General features: G+C 43.6%; 1 protein-coding gene across 1 annotated transcript in view; it reads right to left on the bottom strand.

Moving 5' to 3' along the window:
• Nucleotides 1–5,798: 5,798 nt before the first annotated feature.
• Nucleotides 5,799–26,107, bottom strand: part of LOC120538720 (protein jagged-1b) — a 261,014-nt gene continuing 240,705 nt past the window's right edge. Inside the window, exons 11-12 of the mRNA XM_039768138.1 lie at nucleotides 14,188–14,329; nucleotides 5,799–6,852 (exon numbers count right to left, since the gene is read on the bottom strand). Coding sequence (XP_039624072.1) covers nucleotides 6,443–6,852; nucleotides 14,188–14,329 — 552 coding nt within the window. The 3' untranslated portion in view covers nucleotides 5,799–6,442. The remainder of the gene's footprint in view (nucleotides 6,853–14,187; nucleotides 14,330–26,107) is intronic.

Genomic DNA, 26,107 nt, shown 5'->3' with positions numbered 1-26,107 from the left:
AGGGTGTTGAAGGGGTCCGGTTTGGTGGACTCAGGATTGGGTCACTGCTTTTTGCAAATGATGTTGTCCTGTTTGCTTCATCAGGCCATGATCTTCAGCTCTCTCTGGAGTGGTTCGCAGCTGAGTGTGAAGCGGCTGGGATGAGAATCAGCACCTCCAAATCCGAGACCATGGTCCTCAGCCAGAAAAGGGTGGAGTGCCCTCTCAGGGTTGGGGGAGAGATCCTGCCCCAAGTGGAGGAGTTCAAGTATCTCGGGGTCTTGTTCACGAGTGAGGGAAGAATGGAGCGTGAGATCGACAGGCGGATCGGTGCGGCATCCGCAGTGATGCGGGCTCTACATCGGTCTGTCGTGGTGAAAAAAGAGCTGAGCCGTAAAGCAAAGCTCTCAATTTACCAATCGATCTACGCTCCTACCCTCACCTATGGTCATGAGCTATGGGTAGTGACCGAAAGAACGAGATCGCGAATACAAATGGCTGAAATGAGTTTCCTCCGCAGGGTGTCTGGACTTTCCCTTAAAGATAGGGTGAGAAGCTCAGTCATCCGGGAGGGGCTCAGAGTAGAGCCGCTGCTCCTCCGCATTGAGAGGAGTCAGATGAGGTGGCTCGGGCATCTGATCAGGATGCCTCCTGGACGCCTCCCTGGTGAGGTGTTCCAGGCACGTCCAACCGGGAGGAGGCCCCGGGAAAGACCCAGGACACGCTGGAGGGACTATGTCTCCCGGCTGGCCTGGGAACGCCTTGGGATTCTCCCAGAAGAGCTGGAAGAAGTGGCTGGGGAGAGGGAAGTCTGGGCCTCTCTGCTTAAGCTGCTGCCCCCGCGACCCGACCTCGGATAAGCGGAAGAGGATGGATGGATAATATGGAAGACATTGTTTTGATTTAAAAGAGATCTTTTTAAATAAAAATAATAGTAACATGGACGTAGACAGAGAGATTATTCAGTACAAAAAGTTAATTTGATTAGCTAATAGCTACTGTCGTATCTCCTTATATAATACATGTCCGTTTGTCTGTCCAGGATTTTAAATCAGCTTTAGCTCGCAAACCGTTTGACCTATTGACCTGAAATTTGGTACACATATACTACGTGACGTCTACTGTTCGCTTTCGGAGCAATGATTAACCCCCAAGGTCAAAGGTCAACCCAGGAAGGTCATTTCCCCTACCTCTTCATATCTTAAATCATTCTTTAGGCAGATCGAAGACTTAAGTGTCAGCTTAAGGAAAACTTAATAAGTAATTGCAACACAAACACTGACTTAATCGGTTTTAATGTGAAAAGATGCTGATGGAAGAAGAGAAGAAGCAGGCCGCTAGGGTGGAGAAAAGAAGAGCTACTCAGGAAGCAACAGGCACATCAACATCTGAGCAAACGAATTGTAAATGTACAGAAAAAGAGGATGAAAACTATGAATGCTCAAGTCAAGTGTATTGACTGCACGTTATTATCGGGCAGTGCACTGTTACTGTTCATGTACTGTAATATGTCTTGTGGTCGAGGGAAGAGAGTCGGAAAGCCAACAGCAGTCTGGGGTGCCAGCACGGTCCTCGCCGTTTATAAACGATGGTGTGAAAACAACAACAGAATCGCAGCTACGTTACAAAGTGGCCTCGACTGTCAGGCTTCTGCCGGCAACGTAATATCAGAGTAAGAGGGTTCTGTCTTCAGATATTCTCCCAGGCTAAAAGACGCCTCATTTCGGTTTGTTGTCCCTTTTAAAGGACTGGAAGGGTCAGAGTTATTTGCTCTCACCAGACATTATCTCCAGACGGCGGAGGAATAACACGACAAGGCTGTTTGCTGCAGTGCCCCCTCTCTCGGCCCGAGGTGGTGTTACACACCTGGGAAGATCTTGGATGGTGATCCTCAGATGCACATGGGTGACAGTGGGTATCATGATCTGACTCACCTGTTTTGTAAAAACTGGCAGAATTCCTTTACCCACATCACACAGCAGACTTTTTCAGATTCCCTACAATGAAAATTATCCATGGAATTAAAAAGCAACAGTCATCTTCTGTCCAAGACTTGCTGCACCCCATGACGTCTCTCCGGACTCAGCAGCAAACACAGATCAAGAACTCCATTGTACAATTTAGACTGGATGAGAGCATCAGAGTCTCATTTCACTTAAAGCTTACAAAAAATCTTTTCTTGAATTTCCATTGTCAGTGAGAAATGCAAACCATTGAGAGCAGATGAAGAAAACTGGAGTTCCAGGAGAGGTTTGAGGAGTTTATTGGGAACATTCATCTTGAAGCTTCTCTCAGATGCAATGGCGGACATTGCATTTCACAAATCACAGGATGGAAAAGTTTATTACAAAACAAAATGTAAAAATAGTTACATTACGAAACAGACATGTATTTTGCACATTAAAGCACTTGTTGGGTGTGGTTCTCCATTTTATCACTCTAATGAAGGCCAACGCCTGATGTAGACGTGCACATTTGCTAACAATGGTGTTTCAAAGGGGGTTTGAACAGCCATAGATTTTAAAGGAAAATTCCACCCAAAATGTTTACATTTTTCGTGTCACTTACCTCACGTAGTTTGTAGTGGTGGCCGAGAAAAATTTCGAATCTCTCATTTTCATAAAGGAAGGGGATAAAAAAAAGTTTCAGATAGAATGGGATCCAATGGAGACAAACGCTGGACAACAGCAAAAAATGCCAAAATGTCCATGAAAAACTCTCATGTTACGTTTGTTACATAATCCACACATCACGTCATCCAGTCGTATTTTCATAACGTGTAAAAGTGATGCATTTTTTTACCAAAATATTGTTAAATAAATAGTTCTGGTTAATGAAAGTAGTCCACAAACAGGAAGGATTGTGCTTTTGAACAGAGGACCCACCTCTCCCCTTCAATGATGGATTAAAGGCCAGAAGTCTACATGACCGTCATCATCAAATTCTTCCATGTGAACCCTGAACACCATGAGGACTGATTGAGGTCATTTATGTTAGGTAGAATGCCAAGAGAGGGCTGGGTGGTCTCGTGGCCTCGGACCCCCTGCAGATTTAATTTTTTTCTCCAGCGTCGTCTTCTGTTTTTTCTGTCCACCCTGGCCATCCGACCTTACTTTTATTCCATGTTAATTATTATTGCCTAATTTTAATTCTTATTTATTTTGTCTTTTGTTTTCTCTTTCTTCATCCTGTAAAACACTTTGAACTGCATTATTGGTATGAAAATGTGCTATAGAAATAAATGTTGTTGTTGTTCATTCATTGGTCAAGAGTCCTGTCTTCAATTCCAAAGCACGATCTCGTGTTTGTGGACTACTTTTATTTTCTGGAGGTTTTTATTTAACAGTATTTAAGAGGAAAAAATACATTGTGGGCATACAACTGGATGAGCTGACATAACACAATAAACAAAAGATTTTTTTTTCATGGCCGTTTTTGACATTGTTTGCTGTTCTCCTGTTCTATCAGAAAATGTATATGCTTTCTCCACAAAAGCATAAGATTAATAGTTGTTGTCAGCCACTACTATAAATTACATGGGGTTGCTACATCTCAGCCAAGATTCCTCCCCTGACTGGTGTTCACATTTCTCTTTAATCACTGTGTTGTTCATTTTTTAAGTTACTGTTGTGTGATGATTTGGTTGTCTTGTTGGGTCATTTGGTTCATTTGGATGGTACGCGGTTCTGTCTTGTGCTTAAATTTGAATGTGTTTGAGGTCAAGGACTCAATAACTGCCATTATTTGTTCCATTTTTTTGTAACGTCTATGACGCCATTTTAGGTCCATCAATTCAGTACCCATCATTCAGTCCATGTCCTGCATTTCTAGGGGTGTGGCCTCAGAGGTCATGACCTGGCTGTAATTGGCGCAATGGGATGAAAGATTGGGTTGAGGTTCACTTCCTTTTTCTAATCTGTGGATACTAAAAAACTTTGCTAATATTCTTCCCGTGAGTTTTTTGTTCAGTTTTGCCCACTTTCCGGGTACCTTTTCTCTACGAATTTTGTCCCACAATTTGCCTTTGGTTGCTTTTTTTGATTCCCTGGCTTCGACCCTTTTGCTGTCTTCATCTCCCATTGTTCATTGTGTGGATTGTTTATGTCTATGTATCTGCTGCTGTGTCCCTTGTGTTTTGTGGGTGGTGCACCAAGAGGCAGGGCAACCTGCCTAGCACCGTCAAGGAACTGACTGCCCTCAGACCCGTGAAGATGGAGGGAGACCCACGGCCTCTTGTAGTTTATTGCGAATGCGGTTGTGGTGTGGTGTGGTGTGTTTTGTTGGATTTGTGATTGTTCTTCTGCTATTGTGAATATCTGGACTTTTGCCACCTTTTGCTCTATTCTTTTGACTATTTTTTGGGTTTTATAATTTTGGACTTGTTAGCCTCTGGATTGTCGTGTTATCATAGGAAATTATTTGATCCTTGGGCTCCTCTGAGCTTATTTTTGTGCTACAGAGCATTTTTCTGAAAATAAATATTTTTTATTTTTAAAGATTCAACATTTGTGGAGTCAACAGAGACTCTGATCGGGGGTCTCAAGAGACTGAGCAAGGGGTTTCAGTGTCTGGGCTTGCAAGTGTCCTGATAAAAACCAAGATCCAGGCATTGACCTCTTGGGCACGGCTATCAGCAGTGTGTCTGTCTGTGAAGAGAGTGTCGACCTCATCGAGAGGTTTACTTAACTAAGGGGCGACATTCATGTCTCTGGTGATTCTTCCTATGAAGTCAGTAGACAGATTGGGAGAGCATGGGGTGGGGGGGTCATGAGGTTGCTGGAAAGGGATGTGTGGCGCTCCCGATATCTATGCAAAAGGATGAAGGTCCAAGTCTTTAGAGTCCTGGTGCTTCCTGTCTTGCTATATGGTTGTGAGACATGAACGATAACCAGTGACCTAAGACAGAGACTGGACTCCTTTGGTACTGTGACTCTCCTGAGAGTCCTTGGGTATTACTGGTTTGACTGGTTGTGTTAAATGAGCGGTTACTCATGGAGTCCCGAATGAGGCACATTGCTTGAATTTTGTGGGAGCGTCAGTTACGGTACTACGGCCATGTGATGGAATTCAGTGAGGGTGATCTAGCTTGTAGGATCCTCATTGTTGAGGACCTGAGTGGCCAGACCAAGTCAAAGGGGACACCCATGTAACACCTGGCTGCAGCAGATAGAGGGTCATATCTGGAGAGTGGGACTGGACCACATGTCTACCTGGAGGGTTGCCAACCGGGATCTCGAGCTGTTTCTTCATGTGGTGGGTGCACCAACAAGCTGTACCAGTGCATGCTCCCCAACATGACCTGAACTGACCGTTTGCCCTTTTCATAGCTAGCCAGGGTTGTGATGGTTACTACTATAGTGGGCATTGTTTGGGACTCTGTGTTTGGGAACTCTTTAAGTCAGTATTTCTCAACAACTGAGTCAAGAGGACAGGCTATGACAATCGCCAAGGAGGACCACCTTACCGGTGGATCATGCAGACCATTTCATGGGAAATAGTGGGTCACAACACCAAAAAGATTGCTTTAGGTCATTACGGAGGTAAGTAACATATTAAAAAATTCATTTTCGGCTGGACATTCCTTTAATATGTGTCCAAAGAAGTGGACAGTAATGGTGTCAGCCACCAGACATTTGGAGGATTGGACAACAATTTAATAAAAGAATTTAACTGTAATGAACAACTGATCACCTGAATATAAACTAAAGAATGAATGTATTTATAGGGAATGAAGAAGAGTTGAGAAGCCTTAGAAATCTGATATTTATTCCCCTCTTGTAGTGTGTTTTATTTATGAAATAATTAGTCCACAGTGCGCATATCTTAAAAAAGAAACTATTAATCGTGTCCTTCCCTCCAAATGCTTCATTCTTTCAAACAAATTTCTAATCACTGCTATTGCTAAGCCTTAAATTGCATCACTAGTGGCTTTTTAAATGCTGATCTTATATGTTTTATGTCTTTGCAACCCAAGTCAGAAGAAATGACACTATGACCTTTATGGTTCCCTGGCCAGCCATTGTTAGGAGTTAAAACACCAGCAGTTCAATGATGATTAAGCAGCAACGGTTCCACAGCACCCTTGCCTTGCTTGGTGAAGAACCAAGGATGGAGACCCACCTCCCGAGCTCCTCTGCCAAACGTCAACCACGTGACATCCTCTTACAATAAGTTTTGCTTAAAGATGTTTGTACATTTTTGCAGTCGATATCAGACCTCCTGGAGCAAGTGATCACAGACTACTATGGTGAGGGGAGCGCCCCCGAAAACAGCTTCTGTTTCCCTTTCCAAAAACCTTTCAGATCCAGAAAACACTTTTGTCTGCTCCATCGACAGTAGTCTCTGCTTTGCAGGATCAAGCCGGCAGTTTTGCTGTGTGGAGAAGCTGTGAGGTCATCTTCTCTACAACATTAGCTCTCAGGTCTCTTTTAGCTCTCAAGTCCTCCAAATGCCGTTGTAGCAATCATACCTCCAGTTCTTGCTGATCTGAAAACTTGAAGAGGTTTAGCTTCTCTCTCTCATGGTTGGAAATGTCTAACTTGCCCAGGATGAGGGGCTTTCGACCATCAGCGTCTCCTTCCTGCGACGAAAGGTTTTTCTCAGCAAAGACGATTGGAGTCACGGTGGCTGTAGATGAAGGTAGAGTCAGCTCGATTTCTTCAGGCTTGCAGGGTGCTCTGCTCTCCGCCCCAGGCAAATTGCGAATCAAGTTGATTGACTCACGCTGGTTGTTAAAAGTTTTCACCACAGGCACCTGGCGGGATCCTTTAGCTTGACGTCGATGGCGAGCCAACAGGAAGATGGAAAGGACGCAGCAGAAAACTGCCAGGACTGGAAGAAGTAAAATGGTCAAGTAGAATGGAGAGCCAAAGCCTGGAACAAGATGAAGAAGATGAGAAATACGTTAAATTAGCTTGAAAGAACATTCATAGCAGGCATTCAAGGTCTACCAAACATACGAAAGAGAAACTTCCTGGGTGAAAATTGTTTTATCACAGCCATTCCACATGCACTTCAGAAGAAGTCATCCACCTGAAGCTAAGCACGTTTAGGCCCGGCCAGTACTTGGATGGGATACCATCTAGGAAAAGCTTGGGCTGCTGCTGGAAGAGGTGTTGGTGAGGCCAGCAGGGGGCGCTTATACCCTCTGGTCTGAATGGGAATCCCAATGCCCCAATGAAGCGAACCGGACACTGTGCCATGAAAATAGTGCCGTCCTTCAGATGAGATGTAAAACTGAGGTTGTGACTCTCTGTGGTCGTAAAAGATCCTTGGGCACCCTTCATAAAGAGTAGGGGGCTAAATGGTTCACCACAGCCTAGTCATCCCATGTCTCTAATTGGCTATCTGTTTCTCTCACCACTTCACCACCTAACATCTAATGTGTGGTGAGTATACTGGCTCACAAATGGCTGCCGTTGCATCATCCAAGGTGGGTGCTGCACATTAGTGGTGGTTGACGTAGCTCCCTACTCACTGAAGCACTTTAAGCAGTGAGAAAAGTGCTATATAAATCTAAAGAATTATTATTATTATTATTATTATTATCATAGTGTTAGTTTCTCCCAATGGATGGCACAATAGAGTAGTGGTGGGTGCTGCTGCCTCATGTAGCCTGCATCCTACATGAAAATCTCACACGTGGCCATTGTTTGTGTGCTGCTTGCATGTTCTTTCAGTCACTACATGGACTTTCCTCCCGCATCTCTAAAGGTGGGTTTGTCAGATTGAGTGGCAAATCTAAACTGGTCAAGCATGAGTGAGTGTCGTTTTGTGCAAGAGTGGGCCCTGTGATGTTCAAAGCAAAGCGGGGCATTCAGAAAAACATACAGTGGATTCAGAAAGCATTCAGACCCCTTCACTTTCTGCACACTGCATTGTGTGGTAAATTTTATTTTACATGGAGAAATTGGCCGTTTTTTCCCTATCAATCTACACTCAATATCCCATTATGGCAAAATGAAAACGTACTTTCATGTAAGTTTGCAAATGTATTAAAAAAATCCCAAACTGAAATCTTTCATTTCTAGAAATATCCAGACCTTCCAATTTACACTCAGGTCCACCCTGTTTGTTTTACTTCTCCTTGAGATGTTTCTAGAAGTTGATTGGAGTCCACCAATGGCAAAGTGAACTGATTGGACTTCATTTAGAAAGACAATTGTGTACCTGTGTATAGATGTTCTCACAATTCTCACTGCATGGACAGGACAAAAACCAAGCCATAAAGTCCAAGGAACTCTCTATAGGCCCCCACAATTATACTGAGGTGAAGCAGAGATCAGGGCAAGGAGATAAAACCATTTGTAAAGCCTAGAGTGTTCCCAGGAGCACCGTGGGCCTCAATAATTGTGACAAAAAGGTTTGGAACCACCAGGACTCTTCCTAGAGTTGGCCATCCAGCCAAACTGAGTAACCAGGCAAGAAGGGCCAATAATCAAATGGTCGGTCTATCTCAGTTTCAGAAGGTCTCTGCTGAGATGGGAAAATTTGTCAGCTCAGATGGCTAACTCAGCAGCACTCCATCAGTCAAGTGTTTATGATAGAGTGGCCAAACAGAAGACACTCTTGACCACAAATTTACCAAACAGTATTTAAAGGACTCTGAGAACATGAGGAAAAAGTTTCTCTGGTTTGATGAGACAACAATTGAACACTTTGGTCAGAACAGCCATCACTACATCTGGCAAAGACCAGATACTGCCTTTCACTAACCCAATGCCATCCCTAAAGTGCAGAATGATGGTGGCCGCATCATGTTATGGGGTGCATCTCAGCAGTAGAGATAGAGAGACTTGGTTTTCTTCAAATTTTGTTAAATTAAATAGTGACAAAACTGAGGTTCTCCTCATTGGTGCAAAATCAACATTATCCAAAACTGATCATTTTTCCTTTGTTATTGATAATTCCTCTGCCTCCCCTTCCCCACTAGTTAAGAGTCTGGGTGTCATCCTTGACAGTACTTTATCTTTTCAGTCCCACATCAATAACATCTCCCGGTCTGCATATTTCCACCTGCGTTACATTAATCATATTCGCCTCTCCCTCCCTGACTCCCCACACCACTGCTATCCTCGCTTGTCTCGATTATTGCATTTCCCTTTTCTTTGGTATTTCTCACAAATCTCTTTATAAGCTTCAACTGGTCCAGAATTCAGCTGCCCACCCTCATCATTACTAGAACCCTCTCTATTCACCATATCACTCCCGTTTTGCTGCAGTTTCACTGGCTTCCAGTTAAGTTCAGAATTCAATTCAAAATTCTCCCACTAACTTTTAAGGCCATTCATAACCTTGCCCCTCCATATCTGTCCGACCTCTTCCATGTTGCCATTCCCTCCCGCACCCTCAGATCTTCTTCCTCCATCCACTTGACTGCCCCCTTCATCTGTCTTACCACATTCAGTTGCTCTGCTCCCCAGCTCTGGAACTCGCTACCATCTGAGCTTAGAAATATTGAATCATTTTCACTTTTCAAATCTAAACTTAAAACTCATTTGTTTAAATCTGCTTTTTCTCTTTGATTACAATTGCTCTGTCTGATTTTAATTTTTGTATTTAATTTTTGTTTATAATCTGTGTTTTGTCTATTGTTTGGTGTCCTTGAGTGTTTAGAAAGGCGCCTACAAATAAATAAAATGTATTATTATTATTATTATTATTATTATTATTATTATTAATTACTTGGGGATGGATGAGTGCAGCCAGATATTGAGATGTCCTTGAAGAACACCTGCTCCAGAGTACACACCACCTCAGACTGGGGTGGTGGTCCACCTTTCAGCACTACAATGACCCACAGCATACAGTTAAGACAATGCTGGAGTGATTTCTGGACAAGTTTCTGGGTGTCCTTCTGGGTGTCCTGACTTAAACCTCATAGAACATCAGTGGCGAGACCTGAAGATGGTAGTTCACAGACACTTCCCATCAAATCTACCAGCGATTGAGAGGATATGACAGGAAAAATGGGAGAAACTGCCCAAAGTCAGGTGTGTAAAGCTTGCAGAGAAGATTCAAAGTTGCAGTTACTGCTAAAGGTGCTTCTATAAAGTGCTGAGGTAAGGATCTGAATACTTAAATGAAGAAAAGACTTCAGTGTTCGGTTTGTAATTAATTTGTGGACCGTTCTGGGAACATGTTTTTACTTTGTCAATATGGATTATTGACTGCAGATTTATAAATTTGTCATTTTTGCCCATCTACAACACAATAAAGAAGGCAGAAAGTAAAGGGGCCCGAATACTTCTTGAATCCACTGTATCTTTATCATATCAGAACTGTAAAAGTGACTTTTTAGTCTCAATAATTGCATAAATGATTAAAAACTCAGCAGTTTATAAGTTGAATTTTCTTCTTTTTAGCATTAAAGCATATGGAATAAAAATACAAATTAAGTAATTCATGGATGGATGTTTCATTCTAAATATTTTGAAGTCATGTCATTTTTTATTTTTGCCTGGTGTCTCCTGACTTATGAGTAGAAGAAACCCCTAAAAATGATATATTGATTGACTCATTTTTATGTGTAGTTATCCATCCATTATCCAACCCGCTATATCCTAACTACAGGGTCACGGGGGTCCGCTGGAGCCAATCCCAGTCAACACAGGGTGCAAGGCAGGAAACAAACCCTGGGCAGGGCACCAGCCCACCGCAGGGCACACACACACACACACACCAGGGCCAATTTAGAATCTCCAATGCACCAAAGCTGTATGTCTTTGGACTTTGGGAGGAAATCAGAGCGCCCAGAGGAAACCCAAGCTAGCACGGGGAGAACAGGCAAACTCCACACAGGGAGGACCTGGGAAGTGAACTCGGTTCTCCTAACTGTGAGGCAACAGCACTACTCACTGCGCCACCGTGCCACCCGATGTGTAGTTATACAGGATGTCAAACCTTTTGGGGTCCCCTTCAAGTTTTGGTCCTCTAGATCCGAGAAACTCTAATTTCTAAACAATATTTGGACAGTAGAAAGCTACACCCCAATGATAAAGAATAGATCAATAGGTGTCTTCAGCAAAAACTGATCAGAAGGAGTTGAAGTTGTGTGTGCCACATGAGCCCACCCCAGGGGTCCACTTCCTTTAGGGCATATAAGGGGTCAAAGTTACTCCATCCATCCATCCATTATTCAACCCGCTATATCCTAACACAGGGTCATGGGGGTCTGCTGGAGCCAATCCCAGCCAGGACAGGGCGCAAGGCTGGAAACAAATCCAGGGCAGGGTGCCAGCCCACCACAGGGCACACACACACACACACACACACACCAAGCACTCACTAGGGACAATTTAGGATTGCCAATGCACCTAACCTTTTCATAAAACTCTGAAGAAATGGGGATCATTACTATAGGCATGTGGAGTGTTGTTTAATGCTATGTCGAGGTTTCTGGTCACATATATAATAATATTTTAAAAATCTGATTTTTTACTAGTGGTCCTAGTCCTCTAAGAGCCGCTCCTTAAAGTTTAAAAAACAATAAATGTCAAACATAAGCATGTGGGGAATCATTTTAGACTAATTCAAGGTCTGGGATTGTGAATATGATGTTATTTTTGATGTTTCATTCTTTGTTAGGGATCTAGACCTCTGTGGACCTCAAAAAGAGGGCAGCAATTGACAAATGTCTATTACCCAGTGTGACACCCCTTTTCTATATGTTCCAGGGAAGCCAGCATGGGCTGTGCAGTACCTCCCCTGGACCACTTGGTGGCAGCCCCCCTGGGTGACTGTGGTGCCTCAGATACCTGCAGGGCTCCATGGGAGATGGAGTTCTCCACAGCCCTGTTGGGATCCAGGGTGGCCACCAGGAGGCGTTGCATGGGTTCCTGGGCCCATCTGGGCCGTAGTTCAGCCACACCTGTAGGTACAATCGGAGGCAGGTGGTCAAGCATCTGAAGCACTTCCAGGAGAACTATAAAAGGGGCCACAAGCCACCACTCCAGGAGCCGGAGTCGGGAGGGAGAAGACAGAGCTTGCGAGAGAGGAGTGGCGGTGGCTGAAGAGAAGCACAAAGGAGTGAGCTTGTGGTTTGTGCATGGTATTGTGTGTACTTGATTAAGTAAAATAAATAGTGCGTGTTTGGACATCGTGAGCCTCAGCGTCTGTCTGTGTCTGGGCTGGTCTTTCACACCATACAACCTGTCTACAGACCTGCATTGTATTGAAAAAGTCATCAGCAACTTCAGAAGGCTTTGTTGGACAGTTATCTTATCCAACAATCTTGACAATACATTGTTTTCCTCTCTTGCTAAATGAATTTTAGCTTGAAGAGGTCTATTCATGTTTTACATTTAAGATGTCTCACTTAAATGTTTTCAATTGCTGCACCTGTCCTAGTGTCTACTGTATATAAGCACAGGGAACTCCATTTTCTATATTACATCTCGCCTGAAGAAGGGCCCTGAGTTGCCTCGAAAGCTTGCATATTGTAATCTTATAAGTTTGCCAATAAAAGGGGTCATTTTGCTTGACTTCTCACTATTACATTTGAGAAATTTTAGACTTAAAATGTTGAAATTGAAGCACACAGTTACAAAATTCAAATATGTGATATTCTTGCTTATTATGTACTTCTACACCTCTGCATTTCTTCACCTTGAATTAGTGCAGCTTATGCTAAATCAGACCATGAAAACATTAACTATAAGCAATGCATTGATCCAATCATAAAAACACAAGTAAATAAAAGTCAGCGGTCCTCGGTCACAGTCCTGGAGGGCCGCAGTGGCTGTAGGTTTTTGTTCTAACCCGGTTGCTTAATTAGAAAGCAATTCTTGCCAGTAATTTAATTTCATGGCTTGTTAGTGCTTTAACTCTGCCATGTCAAGTCATTCTCATATCCTCGATTTTTGCATGATCTATCTATCTATCTATCTATCTATCTATCTATCTATCTATCTATCTATCTATCTATCTATCTATCTATCTATCTATCTATCTATCTATCTATCTATCTATAACATAGTGCCTTTCACTATCTATCTATCTATCTATCTATCTATCTATCTATCTATCTATCTATCTATCTATCTATCTATCTATCTATCTATCTATCTATCTATCTATCTATCTATCTATCTATCTATCTATCTATCTATCTAGTTAGCTACTTCCAATGAGCTATGCCCTGCTACTGGAAGTACTCTTGGGTCTAAGATAAATAGAGATGCTTAACCTCATCTAGACAAGTTGAAGTCGGCTGTGGAGAACGGACAAAGCTTGCCTGCGAGGTGTAGAGGAGAGGAAAAGAGAGAGAAGAAGAAGAATTGTCACAACATGCATATTATCCCACAATGTCTCCATTCCCAGAGCGTTCTCTGCCATATTAAAACATCCCTGTGAAACAGAGAGTCACACACCTCTCTCTTTAGCTACTAGCCTGTATGGCCAGGATCATCTCTCAGCCCAACATGTAGCAAGGCTGGAAACCAAGGTCAAAAGCATAGACCTTACATGTAATCATATAATCAGATCTCCTTCTGCACTAAACCATAAGAAGAATAAGAGCTTTTAAAAACACAATAAAACCATCAATAAATATTCAAATAATTAAAAGGTGTCTTATTCCATTATCTACCTGGCTTGGGTAAGTGGGGTTCAGATTTGGCACTGTTGTCCAGTTGTTGCCTGTCATTCTTCATCTCTCACTGCTGGTGGTCCATCCCACGGCTGCTGCCATTTGTCATCTATCTATCTATCTATCTATCTATCTATCTATCTATCTATCTATCTATCTATCTATCTATCTATCTATCTATCTATCTATCTATAGGATGCATGAAATTGAAAGGTGGTCTTATCTGCAGGCTGATATAAAAGTGAAGTTAAGTGAGAGACCCACATAGTAACTGGAGAGGAGGATGCGGGTTTGGAGAATTGTCACACAAGAGAAAGAGAAGGGACAGTCACAAAAAGCCAATAGGAGCAGAGCAGGGAGGGATATACAGAAGTGGCTACCATAGGACATTGTTCAGTGTGTGTGTGCGCATACCACTCATAACACTGAAATAATTACGGTAACATAAAATGGTGTGAAACGCAGCTAGGGAAGCATGAGCTCTGCTTTCCTGTTGTTCAATAAGGCTGTCTATAATTTCCAAATAATCTTAATGGATGTCATTTCTGCATTAAATCAAACAGGCTCATTCAAAGACTTCACTTTTAAAGCCAAAAGCAATAGCAGTTTGCCTCACCCACCTGAACACGAGGACATGTGGCAAGAGTCATTCTTGCAGTTCTTTTCATTCGATCCCTCGGGACATGTACATCCGTAGCCACCATCTGGAATCTCGCAAGGAGCATCTTGCTGGCAGGAGCTAGAGCACAAGTCTACTACCACCTAGTGGAGAAAGAAAGTGATACATTTGGCAAATTACAGATTTGTCACAGCGCTGTTTCCTTGCAGTTAGGAGACCTGAGTTCATTTCCCAGGTCTTCCTGTGTGGAGTTTGCATGTTCTCCCCGTATCTGCGTGGGTTTCCTCCCACAGTCCAAAGACATTGGCAATCCTAACTTGTCCCTAGTGTGTGCTTGGTGTGTGAGTGTGTAGGTGTGTGTGCGCCTTGCGGTGGGCTGGCGCCCTGCCCGTGGTTTGTTTCCTGCCTTGTGCCCTGTGCTGGCTGGGTTTGGCTCCAGCTAACCCCCGTGACCCTGTAATTGGGATATAGCAGGTTGGATAATGGATGGATGGATGGAGATTTGTTACGTCATGTCATTTTCTAACCCGTGTAATCCAGACCAGTGTCACACTGGAGCCATTCCCAGCTAGCAATGGGCACAAGGCAGGAACAGACCCTGCACAGGGTGCCAGACCATTGCAAACCAAACACACACACACACATCCAACAAACACTAGGGCAAGTTTATAACAACAACAACAACATTTATTTCTATAGCACATTTTCATGGCGTCCAGATAAGTTGTCCCCCACATTTCACACCCAGTTATTTACAAAGATATTAATTTAGCACATAATTGTATTTCACTTAAGTTTTTTCGCAACGGCATATGCTATTCATTTTTATCAAATCTTTTGGATTAATTTAATCGAAATAAAAATGCATATATGTTTACAGAGCGTTTCATTTTGAGTGATGCACTATTGCTGACTTAATCATTTTGCTACAAAAATGTTTAGATTAGGAAAGTCAGTTTTGAATGCTGAGAACGATTATTCACTTTTTTGTTTCTAGAAACTTCCAACACTCAAAACATCTGGGTGTGGGTATTAGAAGTTACTGGGGTGAGGGAAAAATATCATGGAGGCGAAATGTAGTGGGGGTCAAAATGTGAGAGGCGAAACTTCCGTAAACCCTTTTTCATACAAATAATGCAGCTCAAAGTGCTTTACAGGATGAAGGAAGAGAAAAAAAGACAAAATATATAAGAAATAAAATTAGGCAATACTAATTAACACAGAATAAAAGTAAGGTCTGATGGCCAGGGTGGACAGAAAAAAAACAAAAAAAAACTCCAGATGGCTGGAGAAAAAAATGAAATCTGCAGGGGGTCCAAGGCCACGAGACCACCCAGCCTCTTCTAGGCATTCTACCTCACATCAATGACCTCAATCAGTCCTCATGGTATTCAGGGTTCTCATGGAAGAGCTTGATGATGATGGTCATGTGGACTTCTGGCCTTTAATCTATCAATGTGGAGACACTGGAATTAGGGCCAGTTTAGCATTGCCAATTCACTTAACATGCATGTGCCAGTGTTAGGTTATTTGGTGCCCTAGGCAAGCTTATTAGTGTGCCAACTGACTGTTCAGTAGCTAACCCATGCGTCTGGGTCTCTACCCCCCCATGATCTGTGCCCTAGGCCAATGCCTAATTCGCCTTAATGGTGGCGCAGATTACTAAATTACTGTAATGCACTCCGAACTGGACTACATAAGAAAGACATCTCACTGGCAGTTAGGACAGAATACAGCAGCCAGAATCTTAACCAGAAAAAGAAAATGGGAGCACATCACACCAGTCTTAGTGTTGTTACATTTGTTACCCATGTCATTTAGAACTGACTCTAAAATATTACTCACGGAGTATAAAGATTTAAATAATCTTGCCCCTTCCTATATTATGGAATATCTGTCCCTCAACACTCCAAGAGCCGAGCTTAAAAGAAATTGTGTGGCGGCGATTTGTTGTTATGCACCTAAAATCAGGAATACTTCACCAACAGAGATACGCCAGGCTAATACTGGGCAACATTTTAAAAACTGCTAAAATCCCATTATTTTAATTTGTCTTGTTTGTAGCTACATGGTAGTTGTACTGTTAATAGATTATATAGGTATAGAATTATCATATTCTTCATAGATCTGAAATCCTTACTAATCTTTACTTTTCTTTACTTTCTTTTGCAGTTCTTCTATGGTGGCGACCTGATCAAAGTCCTGTGCAGCCACTTGTGACGATGTTGGGTGTCCCAGCTGTCCATGCAACCCACTGCATTGAATCCTCTCAGACGAAGCCTGGAAACCATGAGGAATGACTTAAGAACATTTATGTGAGTTAGAAAACCCAAAAAGCTGGGTGGTCTTTTGGCCTTGGAACCCCTGCAGATTTTTTTTCTGTCCTTCTGGCCATCTGATCTTATCACTGGAATCGCCTTTAGAGACTTACATCTTGACAATGTGTAAGAGGACGCTACTCTTCTACTAGTTATATATCTATGTTTTTAAAGATGATCCTGTTCAGTAGATGCAGTGAATTCTCCATGATTGACAGGAGCCTGCTCAGCGCCCGTCACTCTGCCACAGATGTCAAACTGTCCAGCTCTATGCCCACAATAGAGCCTGCCTTCCTCACCAGTTTGTCCAGGCGTGAGGCATCTCTCTTCTTTATGCTTCCTCCCCAGCACACCACCACATAGAAGAGGGCACTCGCCACAGCCGTCTGGTAGAACAGGTGCAGCATCTTATTACAGATGTTGAAGGACGCCAGCCTTCTATGGAAGTATAGTCGGCTCTGTCCTCTCTTACACAGAGCATCAGTATTGGCAGTCCAGTCCAATTTATCATCCAGCTGCACTCCCAGGTATTTATAGGTCTGTACCCTCTGCACAGTCACCTCTGATGATCACGGGGTCCATGAGTGGCCAGGGTCTCCTAAAATCCACCACCAGCTCCTTGGTCTTGCTGGTGTTCAGTTGTAGGTGGTTTGAGTCGCACCATTTAACAAAGTCCTTGATTAGGTTCCTGTACTCCTCGTCCTGCCCACTCCTGATGCAGGCCACGATAGCAGTGTCGTCAGCACACTTTTGCACGTGGCAGGACTCCGAGTTTTATTGGAGGTCCAATATATATAGGCTGAACAGGACCAGAGAAAGTACAGTCCCCTGCGGCGCTCATGTTTTGCTGACCACAATGTCAGACCTGCAGTTCCCAAGACGCACATACTGAGGTCTGTCTGTAAGATAGTCCATGATCCATACCACCAGGTATGAATCTACTCCCATCTCTGTCAGCTTGTCCCTAAGGAGCAGAGGTTGGATGGTGTTGAAGGCACTAGAGAAGTCCAGAAACATAATTCTTACAGCACCACTGCCTCTGTCCAAGTGGGAGAGGGATCGGTGTAGCATATAGATGATGGCATCCTCTGCTCCCACCTTCCCCTGGTGTGCGAACTGCAGAGGGTCGAGGGCGTGGAGGACCTGTGGCCTCAGGTGGTGAAGCAGCGGCCGCTCCATGGTCTTCATCACCTGTGACGTCAGAACGACTGGCTGGAAGTCGTTCAGCTCACTAGGACGTGATACCTTTGGGACTGGGGTGATGCAAGATGTTTTCCAAAGCCTCGGGACTCTCCCCTGTTCCAGGCTCAGGTTGAAGATGCGCTGTAGATGACTCCCCAGTTCCAATACACAGGCCTTCAGCAGTCGTGCCGATACTCCATCTGGACCCGCTGCTTTGCTGGCACAAAGTTTCCTCAGCTCTCTGCTTACCTGGGCTGCTGTAATTGTGGGTTGAGGGAAACTCTCTCCTATGCTGGTATCAGCAGAAGAATGGGTGGAGGGTGCAGGTGAGAGTGGGTTAGGGTGGTCAAACCTGTTTAAGAAGTTGTTCATCTGGTTTACTCTCTCCACCTCTCTCTCGATGGTGGCACCCCGCTTTGAGCTGCAGCCAGTGATGATCTTCATCCCATCCCACACTTCCTTCATGCTGTTATTCTGCAACTTCTGCTCCAGCTTTCTCCTGTACTGCTCTTTCGCCACCCTGAGCTGGACTTGGAGTTCCTTCTGCACACACTTGAGCTCATGCTGATCACTGCCTTTAAAAGCCCTTTTCTTCTGGTTCAAAAGGCCCTTGATGTCACTTGTAATCCATGGCTTGTTGTTAGCATAGCAGCGTACGGTTCTTACTGGAACTACAATGTCCATACAGAAGTTGATGTAGTCAGTAGTACAGTCAACAGCCTCTTCAATGTTCTCACTATGTGACCCCTGCAGTATATCCAAGTCGGTAGTTCCAAAGCAATCTCTCAGAGCCTGCTCTGCCTCAGGGGACCACTTCCTGAATGATTGTGTGGTTGTAGGTAGCGCCCTCACTCTTGGTTTGTATTGAGGCTGAAGCAGAACCAGGTTATGATCTGCTTTCCCAAGTGCAGGCAGCGGGGTGGCACTGTATGCGTCTTTAACGTTTGCATACAGTAGGTCGATAGTCCTATTTCCCCAGGTGTTACAATCCACATACTGGGAGAAGGCAGGCAATGTTTTGTCCAACGTCACATGGTTGAAGTCCCCAGCGATTAGCACAAGCGCCTCAGGGTGCTGTGTTTGTAACCTCAGAATGGATGACGTCACTGACTATCTCCATGTTCGCCCGAGGAGGGATGTAAACAATAACAACAATGACGTGTCCAAACTCTCTGGTTAAGTAATAGGGACGCAAACTTATGGCCAACAGTTCGAAGTACTTTAACATGGCCTTTTCATAACTTCACTTTAACTTAATGTTCAATTCATCATAATAACTATTCATGGTGGCTCTAAAATCTGTACTGACCCCTACTCTCTCTTCTGTTTCTTTTTCCGGTTTCTTTGTGGTGGTGGCATTCAAAGCATCATGATGCTCCAACAATGATAGATGGATTAAAAGCCAGAAGTCTACGTGACCATCATCATCAAGTCCTTCCGTGAGAACCCTAAATCCAAAGAGGACTGTTTCATTTATGTTAGGTAGAATGCCCAGAGGGGACTGGGTGGTCTCATGGTCTGGAATACCTACAGATTTTATTTTTTTCTCCAGCCATCTGGAGTTTTTTTTTCTGTCCCCCCTGGCCATTGGACCTTACTCTTATTCTATGTTAATTAATGTTGATTTATTTTGTTTTCTTATTGTGTCTTTTATTTTTCTATTCTTTATTATGTAAAGCACTTTGAGCTACTGTTTGTATGAAAATGTGCTATATAAATAAATGTTGTTGTTGTTGTTGAAGTGCACATGGTGTTTAAAACCAGTGGCCGAATGCTCCTTGAAGTCTGCAGTATGTGCTACTGAAATAGCATGCTTCTGGACCAACTACCTGCTATGGACATTTGAGGGGACTACGTTACTCCACCCCACCTAGAGTTCCAAATGGGCTTCGACTGGCACTGCTGATGGACACCACTTTTAACACCACCTGACTCCACTCACCATAAATCTTTGCTTTCGTTGTTTAAGACAATTTAGTACTCACATACGTGTTCTGAGCACCAGCTTCTTTTAGTTTTGATTAATAGCCTTTCTCTTGTCACCTTATCAGATGCCTTCTGAAAATCAAGATAAATGATGTCATATCCAACTCTCTTATAATGCGAGTTTCTTGCTCCCTCAAAGAATTTCCTCGTATTAGTAAAACACGACCTTCCTCATCTAAACCCATGCTGACTGCTCACTAATACTCCTGTTCTTGCCATGTGACCCTCAGTCTTTTCCTTAATAATTCTCTCCATTAATTTACCCATGATGCACGTTAAACTTACTGGCCTATAGTTTTTTGGATTGCCCTTTTCATACAATGGGAAAATATTCCCTAAAGTCCAGTGTTTAAAAATGTCCCCATTAAGCGGTGTAAGAGATGGCCTGTAGCTCAACCCGGCCAGGACGCCCCTGAGATGGAAGGCAGCTTTTCGAGGACATTGCCTCCCCCAAGACGCTAAAAGGCAGCTCCCCTGGACTGCAGGGGTGCTCCGGATTCCCGCTGGCCACTATGGAACATGGAGTTTGGCAACACAGCCCTGCTTGGTATCGTGCGTGCCGCCCGGTGGATGCTGTGGGAAGTTGGTATGGTGGGAGAATAAATTCTCACCTAGCCCGGACGTACTAATGGATCACGAGGACGGAAGCCGCGAGGTACTTAAAAACTCAAGTTCTTCATCTGACCTGGAAGTGATGGCAAGTCACGTGGAAAGACTTGCTGAAAACACATTACTGTAACATGGCTTTCTCATAACTTCATCTTAGTTTAATCCTGATGCTCTGTATATTCAATTAATTATCATTATCATTCCTGGTGGCTCCGTAATCCGTACTAAACCCCTACTTTCTCTGCTGTTCTTTTTCCAGTTTTCCACCATCACCACCTGATCAAAGCACCGTGATGTCCCTACATTGATGGATTAAAAGTCACAAGTCCACATGACCGTCATCATCAAGTTCTTCCATGAGAACTCTGAATACCATGAGCACTGATTGAGGTCATTGATGTGAGGTAGAATGCCTAGAGGGGGCTGGGTGATCTCGTGGCCTCGGACCCCCTGCAGATTTTATTTTTTTCTCCAGCCGTCTGGAGTTTTTATTTTTGTCCTCCCTGACCATCGGACCTTACTTTTATTCTATGTTAATTAGTGTTCCCTTATTTTAATTCTTACTTATTTTTTCTCGTTCTTCATCATGTAAAGCACTTTGAGCTCATCGTTTATATGAAAATGTGCTATAGAAATAAATGTTGTTGTTGTTATTCTGTTATTTCTAGCTCGACTTTACTGTTTCTAATACCCTTCACCTCCTCCTAGAGGGCTAATCTGACACCAGTATACATTGTGCCATGATTGTGGCAGCAACTGTGCTAACTCTAACCTCAGTTGCTCAAATGTTTGCCCTATGGCAGGCTGTACAGCTAAACCTGCCCCTGGCGTATGGAATATCTGCAAATGGCCATTGAAGTCATGCCAGGAATCTACACACGTATAGCAGTATAAATGCCCTGCTCTTTTTAATTTGGGCACCGGTGACACTTGCTTGGAAGGGTTCCCAAGCTTCTTTTTGTTAAACTGTTATTCTCGCTGATCTCACGGGATTGAATGTGCTCAATAGGAGAGGCCACTCTGTGTTACTAACGAATGCGGAAACGCTTTTCCCCAAGCTTAAGGGAAACACAACACTATCCTGATCACTCCCAAAACTATGCTTTTTATGAGCTTCTGTTCTTGTCCGAGCCTGTAGTCCACACCTATCTTCCTCCTCAGGTGCCCCCCTTGCTCATTATTGAAATAATGATATTTCCAGCCACTCCTTCAAAGAAAAGACTTTTAATACCCTTAACCCTTTGGCTGAAAGACAAACTAAGTCTCTTTCATTTTCTTGCATTCTTAGACTGCATAGTAACTCCAGATATAATTTACAGAGAATGTGGTTTTAACAATGGCTGATGTCTTCCTAAAGTGGATGGGATTTATTAAAGGTTTCCTACTAAAGAGGATGGTTTGATGGATGCACCTCTTAACACAAACAAAAGACTTCTTCTAATGGGCGGTATGTTCATACCCTTACGGTAATTACAGGGGGTTTTCTTACCACATGCAGGAACTTATGAAGTGCTAAAAGTATAACTTCTTCTTCTTTCGGCCGCTCCTGTTAGGGGCCGCCACAGCAGATCATCTTCTTCCATATCTTTCTGTCCTCGTATCTTGTTCTGTCACCCCCATCACCTGCATGTCCTCTCTCACCACATCCATAAACCTTCTCTTAGGCCTTCCTCTTTTCCTCTTCCCTGGCAGCTCTATCCTTAACATCCTTCTCCCAATATACCCAGCATCTCTTCTCTGCACATGTCCAAACCAACAATCTCGCCTTTCTTACTTTGTCTCCAAACCGTCCAACTTGAGCTGACCCTCTAATGTCCTCATTTCTAATCCTGTCCATTCTTGTCACACCCAATGCAAATCTTAACATCCTTAACTCTGCCACCTCCAGCTCTGTCTCCTGCTTTCTGGTCAGTGCCACCGTCTCCAACCCATATAACATAGCTGGTCTCACTACCGTCCTGTAGACCTTCCCTTTCACTCTTTCTGATATCCGTCTGTCACAGATCACTTCTGACACTCTTCTCCACCCATTCCACCCTGCTTGCACTCTCTTCTTCACCTCTCGTCCACACTCCCCATTCCTCTGTACTGTTGATCCCAAGTATTTAAACTCATCCACCTTCTCCAACTCTACTTCCTTCATCCTCACCACTCCACTGCCCTCCCTCTCATTCACACACATGTATTCTGTCTTATTCCTACTGACCTTCATTCCTCAACTCTCTAGAGCATATCTCCACCTCTCCAGGGTCTCCTCAACCTGCTCCTTGCTATCGTTACAGATAACAATGTCATCAGCAAACAACACAGTCCATGAGGAGTCCTGTCTAATCTCGTCTGTCAACCTGTCCATCACCATTGCAAATAAGAAAGGGCTCAGAGCCGATCCCTGATGTCATCCCACCTCCACGTTGAATGCATCTGTCACTCCTAACGCAGACCTCACCAGTTTCTACCCACTACAGAGTTTTATTTTTTTCTTACTGATTTCAAATTTTGGGGTGTCTGTCCTGCATCGTATATAAAATATTTTAAATCTGCTCCCCTTTCCCTCGACTGTCTTTGCACATAATAGCTTATTCCACTTCATCCCTTTTAGACTTTTGCCACATCTGTTCAAAATGTGCCCTACTAAAGTTAAACTTAACAGTTTTAGCTTTTACATCTTTCATCTGCCAAAACTCTAACGTCGGTCTAATATGATGGTCACTTGACCCTACTATTTCAATCACCTCATTTAACGATTGTCACACACATGCTCTTGAGAGACAACTTGAGTGCTCACCCAATTGTAATTATACCCCAAGCCAAGCGTTGGCACTGCCATCCAATGCTTCTCTTCCTTTTATCCCTACATACGAGGTGTGGCAGAAAAGTAATGAGACTGGCAACACTGCAAGCGATCTGGCAACGCTGTGCTGTTGTCCTTGATAGAGCACGTGTATCAGTACTCTCCCATAGCTCAGTGCGAGTTTCAACTCCTTCCGTTAACTACGTGATTTTTGTGACTGCTATTAGCGAAGTTTGTTTTTGGTTGTGCGTCACAAAAGGGGAATCATCCACAAAGAATTTGTTCCTCCAGGACAAACTGTCAACCAAGTTTTTTATAAAGACGTCCTTGAAAGGCTCAGAAAAAGGGTCATTCGCGTGAGACCAGACATTGCAGACAAATGGATGCTCCATCATGACAACGCCCCATGTCACACTGCCCTCTCCATAACAGAATGTTTGACCTCAAAAGGCATTCCTGTGGTTCCCCAGCCTCCTTATTCACACACCTTTTTCCTAAACTGAAAAATGTCCTCAAAGGACGTCATTTCGGGACTTTAGAAAACATCCCAAAGAGTGTAACGGACATGCTGAAGACCACACCGGTTGAAGACTTCCAGCGCTGCTACCAACAGTGGGAACAACATCTCCATCGGTGTGTAGCTGCCCAAGGGAACTACTTTGAAGGGGATAACATTGATGTTTGAAAAAAATAAAAACTTTGGTAAATAAAAAATCAGTCTCATTACTTTTCTATCACACCTCGTACTCTGCGATTCCACTTCCGGGTTATCATGTCCTGGCTCCGTCCCTTCCAGTCTGGCCTCCTCTTAAGAGGCAGCAGCGCCATCTTTGAGTCAGTCAGCGTTTTGACAGCCTTCTGAAAAGACCCTTAGACCTTTTTGACCATCATATACAGGAGGTTTTCCTTCGAGGTGTTCCAACTGTATCTAACTGTCCTGTGATTTTATTACACAATGTAATATGACTTAGGCTACATTCACATTACCAGGCCGAAGTGACTCAAACCTGATTTTTTGCCTTAATGTGACATAAATCTAATGTTTCCAGGGCCATCCAGGGCAAACATCATAGTCCATGAGGACTCCTGTCTAATCTCGTCTGTCAACCTGTCCATCCCCATTGCAAATAAGAAAGGGCTCAGAGCTGTGCCAAACATATAACAAAGGTTGGTATTTGTCCATGAGCATAGAAGTAGCCCTGCTTTGCTCTTTGGAAGCAAACATCTTTGGCAGTTTATGGATTTAGATCAATGATTCTCAAAATATTCTGAATTAAGAAGCACTTTGAAAAAGTTATAAGGCCGGACGTTTGTGGAAACCTAACCCATAATACTTACACTCACCGGCCACTTCATTAGGTACACCTGTTCAACGGCCTGCCAATCACATGGTTGTAACCCAAAGCATTTTGGCCTGTAGACGTTGTCAAGATGACCTGCTGAAGTTCAAATCAAGCATCAGAACTGGGAACAAGGATAATTTAAGTGACTTTGAACGTGACATGGTTGTTGGTGTGAGTATTTCACAAATTGTTGATCTACTGGGATTTTCACACACAGCCATCTCTAGGATTTACAAAGAATGGTCTGACAAAAGGAAAATATCCAGAGAGTGGCAGTTCTCTGGGCGAAAATGCCTTGTTGATGCCAGAGGTCAGAGGAGAATGGCCAGACTGGTCTGAGCTGATAGAGAGGCGACAGGAACTCAAATAAGCACTTGTTACAGTGGAGGTATGCAGAAGAGCCTCTCTGAACACACAACATGTAGTACTTTGAATCAGATGGGAGGACAACAGTGACAGGAGACCACACCGGGTGCCACTCCTGTCAGCTAAGAACAGGCAACTGTGGCTACAATTTGCACAGGTTCACGAAAATTGGACAACAGAAGATTGGAAAAACATTGCCTGGTCTGACGAGTCTTGATTTCTGCTGTGACATTTGGATGGTAGGCTCAGAATTTGGCAACAGCAACATTAAAGCATGGATCCATCCTGCCTTGTGTCAATGGTTCAGGCTGGTGGTGGTGTAATGGTGTGGAGGATATTTTCCTGACACACTTTGGGCCCTTTAGTACTAAACAGAGCATCATTTAAATGCCACAGCCTACCTGATATTTTTGCTGATCATGTCCATTCCTTTATGATGGGAGTGCACAAATGTTATAATGGTTACTTGCAGCAGCATAACGTGCCATGTCACGAAGCTCACATTATCTCCATCAATGACAATGAGTTCACTGGACTCAAATGGCCTCCACAGTCACCAGATCTCAATCCAGTAGAGCACCTTTGGGATGTGGTGGAACAGCAGATTCGCATCGTGGATGTGCAGCCGTCAAATCTGCAGCAACTGTGTGATGCTATCATGTCAATATGGACCTAAATCCCTGAGGAATATTTCCAGCACCTTATTGAATCCATGCCATGAAGAATTATAATATTTCTGAAGGCAAAAAGGGTGTCCAACCCGGTACTAGCCAGGCGTACCTAATAAAGTGGCCACCGATTGTATTTGAGCATGCTGGACATCCTAACCATGGGCAATAATAATGAGATGTGCAGCTACATCAGCCTCCATTCTTCTTTCCACAAGATTTTGGAGTGCCTCTCTGGGAATTTGTGCCCATTCAGCCAAAAGAGCCTTTGTGAGGTCAGGTGCTGACACTGGACGAGAAGACTTGGCTCATAACCAGTGTTCTGTCTCATCCCAAAGGTGTTCATTATGGCTGAGACCAGGAAGGGCTCTCTGCAGGCCACTTGAGTTCCTCCATGTCTTTATGGACCTGGCTTTCTGTCTCTAAGCACAATTTCTGATGATTTCTTCAAGCTCAGGCTTGGATTGTGGGACCTTCAACAGACAGGTGTATTACCCTTCCTAATCATGTCCAGTCAGTTAAGTTGACCACAGACGGATTCCAAACTAGTTGTAGAAACATCTCGATGATGATCAGTAGAATGGGATGCACCTCAGCCAAATTTCAAGTGCAAAAATCTAAGAGTTTCAATACATGTGGTAGTGTTGTTCTTTCTTTT

This window comes from Polypterus senegalus, chromosome 11 (assembly GCF_016835505.1).
Source record: "Polypterus senegalus isolate Bchr_013 chromosome 11, ASM1683550v1, whole genome shotgun sequence".
NCBI lineage: Eukaryota > Metazoa > Chordata > Cladistia > Polypteriformes > Polypteridae > Polypterus > Polypterus senegalus.
This window is presented reverse-complemented; position numbering and strand designations above follow the sequence as displayed.